We start from the raw sequence: 16,613 nt of genomic DNA on the forward strand, positions 1-16,613 counted from the left end.
CCGCCTCGTTGTTCTCGACCAATCAGCGTCAACGATCGCGGGTCGTGACGCAAGAGCTGCTTGAAGAGTCTGGTTTGGCTCAGTTGCGCGTCAGACGTTGCGGAGACACTGTTGAGTGAGGATCGTTAGTGTTATTGTGGGTTTTCCCCCCCTGCTTACGATTTAAAGTGCTTGTTTTCCCCTGACTAAATAATATATTTAGGAATGGCGGTGACAAGCGACTGCACCAACCCTGGTTCTGCTCAGGCACCGGGTGCCGTGGGGAAACCGGTTTTGACTCCTCATCCAAATGGCGAAAACGTTCCGTAAGTATCTTTTTTTTGGGGTTTTGTTTCGAAAAAACCCCATTGCGATAGTTTCATGAGCACGCTTTTGCTATAATTTGTGACATTGGGAGAATAAGTGTGCGAATGATCAACATTGCCAGGAGTTAAGATGGCGAAGATCGCTTCCCAGCTGGATAGATACAACAGCAGCGTGGCGCAACGCTAAGATTGCAGCGGGGGTGTTAAATCTCGGTCGTGCTTAGATACAATAATGTTAATTGTTTTAAAAGGGGATAGTAGCCCTTCGAACGGACAAATTAGTCTCGGAGTTAAGAGTTCAACTTCAAGGATATGGGTAAAAATGGCTGGCAGTGGAAGAGATGTAAAGTAATACAGGGGGAGCTTGCAGGAATCGGTGTCAGGATGTCACCCAGAGGCAGGTTTTGGAGTTAAAATGAGTCGACTGCGGTATTTCTATCGAGTGTCCTTCAAGTGCTGACTGGGAAACATGGCGCCCCCATCACCTTGTTGCTGTGGCAACAGCGGGGAAGGAGGGCGGCGTGGAAAGTTCCAGAGCGCAGCGCCTGCGCTTACCGCAGCCCTCCGCTAGGTGGCGGCAGGGGCGTGTGTCGCTTTTAATAGACGGCAGTCACTGGGGATCGAGGCGACTCAAGTTATAGAAGCCCGGTGATTATTTTAATTGTGCAAATTTAAGTGGTGCATGCGTCTTAATGTGTAATTAAGAACTGTTGCCGGGTAGGCATTGCTTAATAAACTGAATCTTTTTTTTTTTTTAGCAGCTCATCTTTTAAGAGTGATGGCAGAAATGTGGAGGAGATGTGGAATAAACCCTGGGATAGTTATGGTAAGAGTTTTGGAGTAAAAGTTGAAAAGTAGATTTAGCCAGGTCACAGTTTGATGGCTTGTGCTGTCAATATCAACGCCGTCGCGATTGGAGGTTTTTCACCTGGAGTAGTGAAACCTGTGTAAGAGTAGCTGTGGCAGTACAAGCTGCTGTGATGTTTTGCATGAGTGGAGGATTCAGTCTGCTGTGAACCCTTTCACAGACGCAGGTCACCTGCAGAATGGAGAGAATGGTTCGGGAGCCCCGGAGAGGATCGCAGCTGCCAGCGCGATGAAGGCGGCAGGGGGAGAGCCCGCGCGCGGGAGGAAGAGCCAGGCAGAGGAGATGAGCGCCTGCCTGGACGAGCTCTGCTTGCACTCCCCCGTGGAGGAGGGCCGCCCCAGCCAGCACGAGAGGGAGCCCCGCTCCTGGTCCCGGTCCTCTTCTGCGTCGTCGGGCCGGGCCAGCTCCAGATCCAGCTCCAGCAGCTCCGGCTCCAGCAGCTCCAGCTGCAGCAGTTTCTCCCGCAGCAGCCGGAGCAGGTCCGGCTCGAGGTCCGGCGGCCGGTCCCGGAGGCCTCGCGCCCGCGGCCGCCGCCGGGGCCCCCCGCGGCGCTCCTCCTCCAGGAGCAGGTCCCGCTCGCGGCCCCGCTGCCACCGGAGCCGGTCCCGGTCCCGCTGCAGGTGCCACCGGTCCCCCCGGCGGTACCGGTCTCGCTCACGGTCGTGCGGCCGCCCCGCCCGCCGGGCCAGGTCCCGCTACAGGCGGTACCGCTCCAGGTCCCGCTCGCGCTCCGGCTCCTGGTCCAGAGGGCGGAGGACCTACGGGTTCGTGGACGGGAACAGGGGCGTCTTCTACGACCCCTACCGGGGCAGAAGCAGGTCCAGGTCGCCCAGCAGGCCCAACATCCGTCTGAGCAAGAATGGTGAGCGGCGCCGAACTGTCCCTTCTTTCCAGGTACAGGCCGGCGTTTCTCGTTCCCGCTGGTTCACGAGCTGGTTTTCTGTCCTGCCCTTTCAGATAAGAGGGAGCTCCTGGAAATTGCGAGAGCCAACGCCGCCAGGGCCCTCGGGGTGGATGACTTGGAACTGCCGGACAGCGTGAAGGCCGAGCTGCTGGCGGACGGGCGGGAGAAAGGGGTGAGGCGAGAGAGTACCACTCTGAAGGGTCTGAAGGAGGTAGGTGCGATGTGTATTGGAGAACTTTTCTCGGGTAGCTGTGCTCCAAGCGTGAACAGGCAACATGGGAATGTCCGCTGTGAACTGGGGGCGGCGATGAGACGGAATTGTTAAGTAGACTCCCGTTCCTTCTTTCCCAGTGTTGCGCCCCTAAGCAGATGATGCCGCAAAGCGTCCGAGGATGATGGGCACGTTAGGCATTCTCTGACTGGCCTTGCCATGTTTCTGCCACATAGGCACGTACGTGGTTATGGTGAGGATAACGTTTCCCAGCCAGTTTGTGCTATTTGACTGGATTGTTTGAGGAAAAATACTGGGCCAGTGGTTCTATGTAGCTAGGGATTAAGCTAGCTCCTAGTCTTAGTCCCATGTTTCCTGTTGGGTTACAGCAGTGTGTTGTGTAGTAGAGCTTTTGGGAGCTCTGCCTCAACCTCTGATTCAGTTAGATCATGTTTAAATTCAGTTGGTTTAAGTTGGATTCTTCTTCACGGCGTAGTTAATATCAGTAACAAAACTTAAATTGATTTAAGCATGAAAGCAACTACTGAAATGGTCTAGAATCATATATGAGCTGTATTTTATTCATGGTCTGCTGACACTTTGTTGCATTGTCTGCAGTGGGATTTTACTTATTCTCCAAACTACTACACAAAAATCTGCTATTGTCTTTTTTTCCTCCCATACTGTTTTCAGGTAAAAGATTAGACTTTCATGCTCTATTTCTGTTTTATAGAAAACTTGAGTGTGGTCTTCAGTGCCTTGGTGAAGAGAATAAGGTGGTAATGCGTGGCATGGTGTTTTGGGGAGGGTTGAATTTGTTGATGACCAAAAAACATAATTTTATGGGTGAATTGTAGAAAACTAGTTTTTCAGGTCCTTTAAGTGAGTACTGTGTACTTTGCGGATTTAATCTTAATGTTTTTATTTTTGTATATGTATTAGTATGCCTTAGTACTATATAACTGATTTTATTCATGTTTACATGATTAATAGAACTTTCAGCTCTTTGAACAAGCTGAAGACTCCCAGGTTTCAAATGTTATTTTTTACACTGTATTCCAGATAAGAGATCTTGTTAAAGAAGAAGAGCCAAGCTGCTTATGCCAAAGATAAGTTATTTGCACAAATAGTGCTGGGTTGAATCTCAATGTGAAGAAAAAGCCTTTGGTACACAGAAATGAGAATGGTACCTTCTAGAAAAACGCGTCGTGGAAGAGATTAGGTGCATATTGCACCAATTCACTTTTTAGAGTTCCAAGAAGTGATTCGGAATAAATGGTTCTCATTTGTCAAATGTATGAGGCTCTGCACCCATACCCTGTAGTAACAAGGTTAAACTGTGGAATGAGCAGGTTTGTAGTAGTGTATTTACTATATATTCAAAGAAATTGGGTACTGATGACTTACCTTAATAAAGAAGTGGCACATCTTAATCTTTCATGCATGTAATGTTACTGAAGTTTCTGATCTTAATGTCTTAAGTAGAATATTGCTCAGATACTATTACCAAGTCTAAAATGGCATTTGTTTTCTTCTTGCAGCATAATAAAAAGACTGAAGCAGAAGAGGAGTCTCCTTACACGGAGATGTCACCTAAAAACAAGTTGATTGTTTTCAGCCCAAAAGTAAGCAAATGTTAATCTACATCTTTTTTTTCCAGCTCCAGCTAGCACTACCTAAATATAACCTTTTTTTTTCTTTTTTTCAGAATGCTGTGGCAAAGCCATCATATTGCACACAACCAGGCAGTCCTGAATCCACAGTCAAGTTTGAAAGCAAGAAAAACGGATACCCTTATGGACTTTGGGTACCAGTCGCTCAACAAGCAAAAACTAATGGGCTGTTTTCAAATATATCTCCCAAAAATTCCTTCATAAAGACGCGGTAGCTTCAGGAGCAAGTGTTTCTGTAAATTTAATGTATTTTTTTGTACATAGAATTTATATTATATGGGGAGGGTGGGCTGTTAAAAATGGTTTTAAATATTAGATGTTTTCTTTCAGATGTTATGTGAAATGAAGACTGGACAAGATTTCATACAGGTGGGAATTTTAATCTAAACTTGTTACAGTGAGTGTTTTGCATTTGTATTTTTTTTCATCCTCTTGGTCCTTGAATAAAAATAAATTTGAAACTGGGTGTTTTGAGTGGTTTTGTCAAAACTGTGAAGTTCCTTCAGACACGGTTCATACAAAGACCAACTTTTCAGACAAAAATGAAATTCAACAGCCATGAAATGGATGCAGGTAATTAAGTTACTAGGGATTCCTTCCTGTATTCATTCCAGTGAGCTGCAAGACACGCAGGTCTCCAAATTGTTCACTTAACTTTTAAAAGTCTAGGCACACTGTTGAGCAAAAATCACATAGGATAACTTTTTGGTTTAAGAAATTTTAATTGTTTTCAAAACTTTCTGATCTATAGCTTTTTGAGCACGAGCATTAACAGGTATTTAGTCCTCCCCACCCATACCTGGGTATTTAGATCCACAGTGTAGACACCTTTAACAAATCTGCCCATAAAGCCTCCACAAAGGTTTACACAAAAGACTGGGGTGCGTGTCCTCTTCATGCAGGGCAAGAAATCAAAGTTTGTAAATAAATAGTGATGGGAGGGCTGTCTTTCATCACCTCTGCCATGGTCTTGAGCCATTTGTGTTGTCAAAGTTATTGGCAGAAACATGAACATGGCAGTTCTTCACAGCTAAGTTGATTGCAAAATTCTTTCATTTTCCAATTTCTGACTCTTCAGAGCTAGACGACATGATTTTTGTAGTTAGGTGTATGTATAATTTTTATTAAGTAAAGCCATAATCCTGTTACCAAACCTATGCAAGTCAAAAACCTAATGGAGTATAACACTACAGTGTATGTAATTGGGAATTGGCTTCATCTTGATACAGGATTGCTGCCTGTCTTTAATATTGAAACCACATTCCGAGAAATATCAGAACTGTGTTTCTTATGATAATGAAAGGATGATCCAATGTACTAATAACCTTTTCTCTGGGATGGTTTCAGATGAATAAATTGAAATGAGTAAATCTCATGCCAACAAGCCCACATCCTGAAGAATTTCCTTAAACTGTCTCAAGACTTGTAGTTTGAAATTTATTCTACAAATGTTCTTGACGCTTATAGGCACATTTACCAGGAGAGGGCAGCGCTGGATGTTTTATACTGAGTCGTCCAAAGTGTTTTCTCAGTTAATCTGAATACTGTAGGTGCTACTCATGTAGAGATTAAATTGTATATGCCTTATTTACTTAAGGAGACAAATGTGTATTTTAATCTTCTTTGGCTACAATGTATAAAAAACATACTATTTCCCAAACGACAGTTAGTTTTAATATAGATACAGGGTGCATGACGTCTGTGGACCAATGAGTATGGTACGTTGTTTTGAACAGTGATTTTAATTAGTTCTTTGAAAGATCACACAGTTTCACATTTCATGCTTGAGTACATTTTCCATATATCATCCAGTTGTTAAATTACAGAGGTGTTTAGGCTTCTGGCAGCTACACTAAAACTTCTTTGTTCATTAAGTACACATGGGGTTGAATGGTTTAACTTGCACACACTCTTTTGAACATGTTCATTCCTGATGCAAGGTAAACTTTAGCATCTTATTAGAGCTCATTAAACAGATCTCTGTGCTTCTAAAAGATGGGCAATGTTCATTTAGATATCTTCAGACTCCCCCATCCCAATAAAAATTGTTTGAATTCCAAAGCCTAGTTTAAAAGCTGTTTAATCATTACCAACTCTACCTGAAAATAAACAGAAATAATGAAGCATTATAAAGTCATCAAAGTAAAAAGAATGAATCAGTGTCTGCTGTCTGGGTTGCTTTGAACCCCCATATAAAAGGAGACGAAAACAGGAGAGACTGGATGATCAAACCCTTTGACTGTCCAGTCACGCTTTCCCACACAGCTAGGGAAACACATTTTCAAAGCCAGTTCTCTCCGGTGTAACCTTTTCCACAGGTTATTTTTAGAAATGTGATCATTGGCTGTAATCCTATTCAAAATATTTGTTGGTCAAAGAACTTAATACGTTAACGATTAAGATGCACTGAAATGGAAAAAAACAACAATCCCAGATCAGTGTATAAACAAATGTAAGATCACTTGAACAGGCTGTTGGCCATATATATTTCTCCTGTGTGACCCGCAGTAGGATACTGGGATTTTGTGTTAAGGTATGAAATGTGAAAAGGCTTTTAATGAATTTAAAGCATTTGTTATTTACATATGGGCACCTTCAAGTTACACCATGTCTAGCCATGGTAAAGTACTTGCACAATAATCCATGTTTTTCACTGAATCACAGGACAATTGTCTGTATCTGTAATAAATCTTGTACCTCAAGATACTTCAGAGATCAGCATTGCATGGTGACAAACTTTTAAGTGGTAGGTGTTTCTATTAAACTAAGATTCCTCTAAAAAGCTGCTCATTGATAGTATGTTTAAGCAGACCAATTATGTCTGATTAAATAAAATGACAAACACTAAAACATAAAAACTGTTAATAGAATCATGATACGTAGTTAACACCTGAACCCCTCTTTGTTGTTCATTACATTGTATGCATAGACATTCATCTTCTTGTAAGTTTAGAATCTGCAGGCACAGTTAATGAAAGTTACACCTCTGGTTGGAATAGTTGTGTCTTGTTTACATGGCATATGAGATAAGCATTTTGCTATTGCCAAGAGGCAATTCCAGCCTTAAATTGGGCACATTCTCATAAACACACATTTTGTGTCATCCTGTCACTTTTTAAAAAACTGTTTCATGTTTACAGCTTCACACAAAGGAGTCATTAAGTAAAAACACAAATGCCCCTTTTCAGCAGAGCTTGAGAAAAATGTTAGAAGCCACCCCTTCCAGGCAGACTATTTGATGTTTAATTTCCTCTTAATGTCACAGACACCAAAGCAATTATTTAAGTTTGTCACATGAATTTAATTTTCATTCACAACCGGAGTTAACCCCACAACTTTCTTTTGTAAATAGAGAAAAAAAACAGTCTTGACGGAGGCACAGACTAATTGTGGGGGAATAAAAGATGCTTCGATGTTCGAAGTCTAGTAATCTCACAGAACAAATTACCTTTGGCAACGGTTACTCACCGGTGACGGGAAAAAGTTATTTTAGAAAAAAAAGGCTGCTCACTGTTGGTGGCAGGTGCTTTTTTGTGGTCTCCATGATGCTGTCATGAAATATGGTAGGGTCACTGCATAGCTGGAAGGGAAACATCTGTGGAGGAGAAGGGTTTCCAGAGAACAGTACGAGAGAGCTCTTCGCATCGGCTTCTACATCAGAGAAACCAGAGAAATGTTCAATGAAAAACCCTTAATTACGTCCGACTCCCACATTTAGGACCGCCAAGCATGTGCCCACCCCCTCCCCCATTAAAATGGTCACTGTCAAATACAATACTAATCCCCCCGGTACGATGCCCGAGAATTCATTTTCAGGTAAAGGTCAAGCATGCTTAAAAAGATTCCATTCGTCCAAGATGATGGCATACAAAGACCAGGACATCTGACTTACATTACGCTGAAGCCCGTGAAGTCTTGCATTTCAATTGTCATGCAAGGAGACTTTCCAGGACCTCGCAGAAGTTAAGCCTCTTTCTTTAAATCCACTAGAGGGAGCAGTCAACCACGCTTTAAATTGTCGGAAACATCAGGCAAAGTACAAAATGGTCAACGCATGCTCTCGTTAAACTTTGATCTTTTGACAGGTCACAAGTCTTTTCTTGTATCATATTGCTTTAAGCCCACTGGCATAAACTGAGATTTTGAAAGATCATATGAATACCTAAATTGTTTTCCCTCTTCTGGCTGAAGATCTAAGATGGATTCCCCCCCCCCTCCCCAAACACCCAGTATTATTTCTGATAACTCTTCTGATAAGTGGATACTTAGAAGATACACCACTTTGATACTGCTCCAACAAAAGGAAGGAGATCAAATTTTATTGTATGTCACCTGACAGTTGTATATGGTCCTGCTACACTATATCTGCTAGAGCTGGAGTACAAACTAACCTGTCTGTAGAATCTTACAGTAAGAAAGCATCATTCAGATCTTTTGTAAAAATCATTTAATAGCAATAAATGAAAATTAGAACATTTTTGAAAAACATCTTCTATTTACAAGACTGATCATTGAGAAGATAAAGTTTTACAATCCATGCATATTTCTCCAGTTTAGTTAGAAATATATGAAGTAACCATCCAAAAGTCAACAAAAGATGTCATGTTCCATATCTATTGACAACCTCCTGATCGAAGGTGAACACAAGCATTACTGGAAAATCTTGTACCATCAGGATAGTAATGCAAAAAAAAAACTAACAGTGATAGGCTGATCATCTTTTCCATTCTTCCTCACTATATAAAGACCAAAAGTTATGAAATAATATCTGTAAAATCAACTACCAGCAACAGAATTACAAGGAATTGTTAAAACATTTTATTGAACTATAAACATGATTGAATAATGAGAAGATACATCCAAAAGATTACACGGTGACATATTTTAACTTACAAAAAGCATTCTACTTAAAAAGGGCAGCAAAAAAAACTTTAATTCTTAAACTTTCATCGTTCCTACATGCACAGATTAAAAACTTTGCATACGTTTCGGAAACATTCCCATCTGTTACTTATTGTGATGCTTGGTCTTTGTGGTTCAAGGAAAGTGAGCTCTTATTTAAATGGTGTGGATCAGTATAATACTTGGAAAGAACGCACCCATGGTTCGCCTTCACATTCAGAAAAAAGGGTTTCCTCCTGCTCAACATAATGCTATCCCTGATGACAACAAATGAACCAAACCTTCAAGGTTCTGCATGTGCACTGAATTCATGGGATGTATGCACACAATATTAAACTGCAGTGCCTCTTTCCAGGTTTTGCTTGATCTCAGCAGTGTATTTTCCATAGAATCTCTCGGCTTTCTTGTTGAACTTGGCGTTTCTCTCATTGATGTAGTCGATATCGGCATCATCATTGTATGCCCGGCGCCTGCTGTATTTTGACCTCTTCGCAATCCTGAAAAAAGGAAAAGGAAAAAAAAAACTTATTCAGAAAAGAAGAAAGCCCTTCAAACCTCGGAATGCTATAATTCAGTAATGGCACCAATACCCATCAAAAATCAATTAACTATCTCACATAGTTATCTTACCTATTGTATCGTACAAAGTCAAGTATCTTTTGACCTCTTAGAAAATATAATTCAAGTCGTAACAGCTCTTCTGCAAAGAATCCTATTCTCATCCTCCACCTCTCCAACAAGAAATCTTCAGTAATATATTAAAAGAAACCAATGTATTCATTTTGTTGCGAGTAAGGTGAGCCAAGCATGTGGTATACTGTTGGTCGGAGTCCCAGCCACACAGAATGGCTGATCAGAACTGAGGACTCATGGCGCCAGCCTTGCTCTGGGCTGGGGACTGGAATTTGACTGTGGATTTGTCACTTCATCACGTGTGGAGACCTCTACCAAGCAGCTGCCTACTATTCCCAGATATGAGCCATGTACCCATTGTACTCAGCAGTTAGTCAATATCCATTTATTTGGTTCACTGAGCAAAAAGAGGATCTGAGCATGACAACAAGATACAGCAGAATCTATTTGTCTTTGCCCCTTGCTATTTTTTTCCCCCACTTTATTTTGGCTGACACTTTTATCCAAAGCGAGTTACATTTGCACCATTTCATAACTGCAGCATCTCACCGGGATTTGAACCCACACCCTTCCAGTTACCAGTCCAGAACCCTGACCACTGACCCCCTAACAGTCAACAGCAAGATGCCCTGTGCATGTCGCTCTCGCACAAAATAAGCAAATAAGCCTAAGGAAGCTGAGAAGAGGTGAAAGAATTAAACCTGACAGTTCAAAAACACAGCATGATAAGCATGTAGCAGAAAGCACGCTGTGGAGACTGAAGATGCGTTCAAGCCCTGTGAGGGAAGCAATTCTTCACGGCAATGGTAACTGACGCACGGTCCAATTTATCAGATGAATCCATTTGATTTTAAACACCGAGACTATTCAAGACAAAACTGGATACCACACTGCAATTATTGAGGATTATTTTAGGACAAACCCATCAGTCCATATGTGTTATGTGCTAAATTATCTCACACAGAATATAAAGCTTTTTTTACATTTTACCAATCACAACTAAATCCTTAAGGTACTGAGCATTCACTTTACACTGCCCATAGTAACTGCACACCCTGTAATAACCGGCAGTTAGAATTAATGCAGACTTTTAATGAATTTGTTACTTACTGTTTCTCGACATCAGCCACCATCCGGTCCATCCCTTCTTTAGTCGGCACATGGGTGCCGTGCAGCAGGCTGTTGGATGTTGGGAAGAAGTCATCGCCGCTACAAGCAAGAGACCACATTTTCAGCTGAACACTGAGTCAGTCAGCACAGCCCAACACTGTGGACCAAGGCACAGTAACTGCTTAACACTGTGTGAAACAACACATGGCTTCTAGCTCTGCCTCTGTGCTCTGCTAACAAGCAGCACTGACCTCCACTTGCCCCAAGCCATATCTAATAAAGAGTATGCATCAATGAGTGTCCACTGTTTCAGCAACTGAAAACAATGGGAAAAAAAAAACACATTAAATGATCCACAATCATTATCTTACCATTCTTCCCGCTGTTTTTCATAGCTTTCCATGTCAGGCTTAATCTGCTTGGTGAGTCTTTGATACTGCCGCAGCTGTGCTTCAGCATAACCTGCAGGATCAATGAAAACTTCAGAATCATAGCGTTTGGTCAAATAGGCCATTTAATGACTGAAAGAAATGAGACGCAGATATAAAAAAGCAACAAAAGCTGCATCTCATTAAAAGGGGGAGAAAATTTAGTGCGACCCCAGTACAAGAATTTTCCACATTTAATTCCAAAGTGTTCTGATGCAACACATGGTTGCCATATTTATAAAATCACAACCATGGTAGCACATTCTACAGCAGTCAATTAAAAATGATTTATCAGAACAGCTTTACATGGATCAAGATGTAACAGGAAACTGTGATGCATCCCTGCCTTTGTGTCTAAATCTGAATTATAAATTCAATCGTGACTCCTTAGTTTAATGTTTTGCATTCCTCATTCATGCAGTAACAACACTGTAGCATGACAAGCCTCCAGCTTTGTTTCTGTATTTTAATTGTACTGCAAAGCTGTAGGCTGGAATGTCATGTTTTAAGAGGGTTTAGAACTGTGAACATAATACACAACCCAGTTAATGTAGCTGAAAAGCTTACTGAGCAAATGGCAGTTGTGTAAAGTCACACCGAGCTCTCATATTAAGATATGACACCGACTTACACAGATCACACCTTACTCCAAAAAGATTATACCTGTACAGAAATGACTGTGCTTCTTAAGCTCAAATTTATGAACCATGCTGACAACTTCTTACTTTTTTTTTTTGAGATGGGAGTGTTATCACCTTCAACCTTGGGAGCTAATATTAGGAAAACTATGCAATGCCCTTCAAGAAGACCATAAATATAACTGTTATATTCTGTTTTAGGTTGCACTACAGATTTAATTTTTTCCAACTACAGAATTGGTAGCTTTCTTAAATTATCTGTGGTGGCCACCAGGAGGTGTGTCACATATAAATGGAATTATTCAGATTGTTATTTCTTTGTGGACTCAAGATAAGATATAAGTACCACAACGCTTTTGAGAACAGAAGATGTAAGAATTGATTTAGAAGCAGTACACATTTATTCAGACATAGGCAAATTTTTGTACTATCTTCTTGAAAGGTAAGGTTCTGAAAATATAAAAAGACAAGAGTGCAGTTTGTTTTTAATTTTTGTTGAATTGCCAAATAGCTCTGACAACTCAAACTGTTAACTTCATTTTTTATGTTACAAATCCAACCAGAAAAAAAAATGCCATGAAATGTTGGGATCAATGAGCTAATGACTATGACATGAGCAAGATGCGGTGAATGGGCTCTTTATGTTGGAAACCTACGCAGTCTTATGAAAGTTAGGTATGAAAGGTAGGCTCCACCTAAGGACAGAATTTCGAAAGCAGGCGAGTGCTGCAGAAGGGCGGGCATGTGTCTGGTAGGACAATAACAGCACTAAATCACACACCCGAGAAGCCTGGATCTGGATTCTTCTTCTTCTTTTTTCTTTCCCATCTTTCTGCATCGTCGGCACTGATCTCCAACAGCTTAGCTCTCTCAAAGTCCTCTCCTCTTGCTGCACATTCCTGAAAATGACATTTTTTTCCAATTTCAAAAATCGGCGCTGGGATAACCCGAACGCCTCGTCCTCCACGTTAACAATGCTTGTCGTCATCATCAAGTCCAACGAGCTCCTATTCCATTCGGGGTCACGGTGGCTTGAAGCCTATCCTGGGAATCACTGAAGGCAAGGCAGCACAGGATGTCAGTCCACTCACACGAGGGCCAATTTCACAGAAGCCAATTAACCTATGAGCATGTCTGTGGACTGCGGGTGGACCCACATGAGCATGGGGAGGACAGACAGCACGCATGGAAGTGAAGCCAGGGCCCCCGAGCTGAGGGGCAGGCATGTTAATCACCACCCCACCATGTCTCCTAATAACGTTTGCATATTTCTTCCACAGTGGCAAGGTGTTGAGGGAGTTAGTTCTTCACAGCTCATGGGTCCTGGGTCTGATTCCCTAGTGAAGTACTTTGTTTGAAGTGCACATTGTTCCCCCCCCCCCCACCCGAATGCTCAAACTTCCTCCCACCTTGCAAGGAATGCCGGCTAGGATAACCTGTTTCTATCCTGTGCCATCCCATTCAGGGCAAAGTTCTGGGATAGGCTCTGGGAGGCTAAGGATTACACAGCCTTCTTGAACGGCTGGAGATTTCGCCCCCCCCCATGATTTCAGTTAGAAATGTAACGATAAGTTAGAAGCACTGTGGTCCGGAATTAGCAGCACAACTTTGCAAACGTAGTCTTGACCTGAACATGTTCTGTAGTATCCCTGTCTTTGTGAGCACAATGTGCTTCTAGGAGTTTTATCCAGAGCCAAAGATTTTGCCCTTTTCTTTCACCCAAGCAAAAAATAAGGAAAGACATAAGCAAAAGGAGATCCCAGACTTGTATGTGCATACACATGCATGCACAGTTTCACATGCATCTCAGATGTGAATATTTCTATAGACATATAGAAATGTCTATAGAAATATAGACATATATGACCTATAGACATATATGACCTAAATTCTCAGTCTTCAAGAAGAATGGAGCCCATGCTCTAAACAGTGACGATTCTGCAGCCCTTCTGAGAGTCCTTTGGTTCAGTTACCTATTAGATCCATTCCAATATAAGCTCTTATAATACATTTAGTGACACCTGGATGCTAAGGGTCACACAACCAACTAAGAAGAGTTTTAGTTACCTTTTTCTTTTCATTCTCATTCAGTTCCCACTCCAGTCTGGCTTTCTTAGCCTCCCAGTTTGGAGGAAGTTTAAGCCTCTTGTCTTCTTCTACAACCTCCTGATGGTTGAGCTTGCGAGCTTCATTCTGTTTCAACATTATCATGATAATGCATGAGTTTTCACTGCAAATATTAACATTATATAACCCAGCATAATGGCCATTTCATGAAAGAGTAAAAGCTCAAGTTCGTAACAGTTCATTGTTTTATAAGTAACACACTGTAAAATCAGAGTAGATTCTAATACAATAATCACTTGCTTCATTCAGTATTTTATTTGCACTAGATGAGGGGTAATGAAAGGCCAGTTCGCAATGACCACAATGATTTTGATTTGTAACAACTCAATGAATGGTTTACCTACATGACAAAGGGTTGGAATTGGGCCATGTCTGCCCATGTCTGGCCTAGTGGCGGAGAATCGATATTACTTTTTAATGACGGGATGATGCCTCTGGTATAGCTACCATAGTTATTTAAATCAAGGTGCTGTACAATTTTGGTCCCCGCATTATAAAAAACAACATTGTTGCTCTTGAGTCAGTGCAGAGAAGAATAACCAGGTCCTGGCAGCAGAAACAGCTGAATAAGATTCCTGAAGCAATTAACCTTCAGCAACCATATTTGTTAGATTGGCATCCTCTCTTTCTTATGTCCCCATGTAATTTTATGATTTTTTTGTACAGACGAATAACAAAAGAGGATCACTTCTATTGTTCTCAGAGCTTTGTGCATTTTCCTCGTTCAAGCCATTCTGGGCTTGGCAGTTTCAACGCGTATTACAAATGAAACAAAGCTTCTGTATAACTCATGAGTCAAACACAGGGGGAACGAATATGAAACGATTTCTAACCCTCTTGAAGTGAAGCTCTCTGAACTTTCGCAGCCTGTCTTCTCTCTTCTGAGCTGCTGTGCTTTCTGAGGATTCCTCATTTGTGTCTGCAACAGCAACCTGGAACAAAATATTAAGCTGACTAAAAATGAGACCATTTTCACAAGACACGTGAAAGAACCGAGAACAGACAATCTATTTCAGAGGCTCCCAACTCCAGCACCTCAGAGCTGGGATCTCAGAATGTGCCCCATGTCTCCTTAAATTGGCAACAGCTGAAGGGTCTAGTGAAACGATCAAGTGGCCCATTTAAACCTTAATTAGTTAAATCACTGTGGCTGGAAGGTTGCTGGTTCGTATCCCGCGGCCGGCAGAGGAATTTTACTCTTTTTTAAAACTCATTTTGCCCTTAACCCCAACCGCTTCAGGGGTGCCATATAAATGGCTGACCCTGCGCTCTGACCCCAATCTTCTCTCCCTGCCTGTGTCTCATGGAGAGCAAGCTGGGGGTGTGTGAAAAGACAAATACTAGAAATTGTATATGGCCGATAAAGTGATCTTAACTAGTTGTTCACGTGTCTGAACCAAAAACCTAAATTGTCTTTTATAATTATGTACCTATAGAAAGCTGCGGTACAACCATTTCCAATTACTAGCCCACCCTGGGAGCCTGTTGCGGTTTTAAAGAAATACATGACTTTGTCGTTACAAAACCAAATAAAACATACAACAATCCGAAAATAGTTCAATCATACAATCACAAGCAGTGCATTAGAAGTACTTAAGTCTACACACTGGCTCCTCTGTAAAGGAACTCGTGGAAAAAAGGATATTAAAAACATCATTCCTAAAAGGTTTTTAAAGTTTCAAATAGTTACAAAAAGAAACCAGGCGTGTATTTCCCGTAATATATACTGTATAGGTTAAACAGCGTTGGACTACCGCTTAAGAATCACCATTTCCAAAGCCAGATAAGAAAGTTTCAAGATTGTCACAGTAGCTTGTGCGTTTTAAAAAACGAAAGTTCAAACAGAAAACTGGCAGTTCAGCGACAGAATCGAACATTTCAATAAGGTATTTTTCTGTTTACTAACCTCCATGCCCGACGCCATCTTGACGGAAGTGTCTGATGCAAAAGGAAGTGAGGTCATCTACCCGAGGGCCAGAGGGAGCTGTCATGTCTGTTGTCGTTTGTTTTTGTCGGTTTTTGTGTCGTAGTCATGCACGACAACGCAAATAAAATATTTCATTTCTGATGATTGTATATCTGTGTATTGGCAAAATGTCTACAGTTACCTAAAAGTTTTGTTACCGTATATGTTATTTTGGGCTAACTATGGGTGGGGGTTAAATTCATTTTAAAAAGTAATATATACGTAAATTAAAGCAGCGAAATAATTTACCCCCAACGTTACGTACGTATTCATTCCATCTGCTTTAAATATAGTAGAAGCATTTAACACACAATTTGGAAATACTAAGCAGTGCACAGTCAGTACATTATACAAAATATTTGTTTACGGGAAAGAATGAGCAGTTCTTGATATGATCAAACTTATTTTTTTAATCAGAAACTAAAAGCAAAATATGATAATACAGGTATCCTTGGAACATAGGACGTTTTTTTTCCCACAAAATTGCAAATTCCCTAAATTTGAGATGCCTGTCATATTAAGCAAATATGCTTTTTGGACTTCGTATTTTGCCACGGGGGGTTATATGATATGTTAGATAGGTATCGCAGGTTATTCATTCATCTCTGACGATGGTAACCAGAACAGCGAACCAGCTGTTTCGTCAATGCTAAGTTGAAACATTTGCATTATAGAAAAACAATTTTTTGGCACATCAAACGTCATAACACAAGTGGAAATGAGTAACTGGTTTCTTAAGTCTGAACTGCTGTTTGTAGTTATGCTCAGGTCTAAACTGCTCACCGGTTAATTTCTATTGCTTATCAATCTAATTAATTTAAACTATGTTTTTAAAAAGATAATGCTGT

General features: G+C 41.3%; 2 protein-coding genes across 5 annotated transcripts; one reads left to right on the top strand and one right to left on the bottom strand.

Moving 5' to 3' along the window:
- The first annotated feature begins 64 nt into the window (after positions 1 to 64).
- Positions 65 to 4,422, top strand: rsrp1 (arginine/serine-rich protein 1). 4 transcript variants are annotated; one of them, XM_069195423.1, is made up of 6 exons: positions 65 to 305; positions 1,064 to 1,131; positions 1,334 to 2,035; positions 2,131 to 2,288; positions 3,351 to 3,913; positions 3,997 to 4,422. In XM_069195423.1, the coding sequence occupies exons 1-5, from the start codon at positions 205 to 207 to the stop codon at positions 3,399 to 3,401; spliced, it is 1,080 nt and encodes a 359-aa protein (XP_069051524.1). In that variant the 5' UTR covers positions 65 to 204; the 3' UTR covers positions 3,402 to 3,913; positions 3,997 to 4,422. The 4 variants fall into 4 exon arrangements, with proteins under 4 accessions (XP_069051524.1, XP_069051523.1, XP_069051521.1 ...); XM_069195421.1 differs by having other exon boundaries at positions 81 to 140; positions 174 to 305; positions 2,131 to 3,913; XM_069195422.1 differs by having other exon boundaries at positions 67 to 305; positions 1,067 to 1,131; positions 2,131 to 3,913.
- Positions 4,423 to 8,393: 3,971 nt separating this feature from the next.
- syf2 (SYF2 pre-mRNA-splicing factor) lies at positions 8,394 to 15,784 on the bottom strand. The gene is made up of 7 exons (XM_006631364.3): positions 15,706 to 15,784; positions 14,633 to 14,731; positions 13,740 to 13,865; positions 12,454 to 12,571; positions 10,978 to 11,068; positions 10,607 to 10,705; positions 8,394 to 9,360 (listed from the first exon to the last, which is right to left on the bottom strand). The coding sequence occupies exons 1-7, from the start codon at positions 15,760 to 15,762 to the stop codon at positions 9,195 to 9,197; spliced, it is 756 nt and encodes a 251-aa protein (XP_006631427.3). The 5' UTR covers positions 15,763 to 15,784; the 3' UTR covers positions 8,394 to 9,194.
- Between the last annotated feature and the right edge of the window lie 829 nt (positions 15,785 to 16,613).

The sequence above is a fragment of the Lepisosteus oculatus genome, chromosome 11, assembly GCF_040954835.1.
Source record: "Lepisosteus oculatus isolate fLepOcu1 chromosome 11, fLepOcu1.hap2, whole genome shotgun sequence".
Lineage (NCBI taxonomy): Eukaryota > Metazoa > Chordata > Actinopteri > Semionotiformes > Lepisosteidae > Lepisosteus > Lepisosteus oculatus.

Bases quoted from the DNA above. Each gene is read 5' to 3' on its own strand.
- syf2 (XM_006631364.3), bottom strand. From the start codon at position 15,762: ATGACCTCACTTCCTTTTGCATCAGACACTTCCGTCAAGATGGCGTCG. The intron at 13,866-14,632 runs GTTAGAAATCGT...ATGTTGAAACAG, and splicing joins GAGAGCTTCACTTCAAGAGG to AATGAAGCTCGCAAGCTCAA. The intron at 9,361-10,606 runs GTAAGTAACAAA...TCCTTTTTTCAG, and splicing joins GTGGCTGATGTCGAGAAACA to GATTGCGAAGAGGTCAAAAT.
- rsrp1 (XM_069195420.1), top strand. From the start codon at position 205: ATGGCGGTGACAAGCGACTGCACCAACCCTGGTTCTGCTCAGGCACCG. The intron at 306-1,063 runs GTAAGTATCTTT...TTTTTTTTTTAG, and splicing joins CCAAATGGCGAAAACGTTCC to CAGCTCATCTTTTAAGAGTG. The intron at 1,132-1,333 runs GTAAGAGTTTTG...ACCCTTTCACAG, and splicing joins TAAACCCTGGGATAGTTATG to ACGCAGGTCACCTGCAGAAT.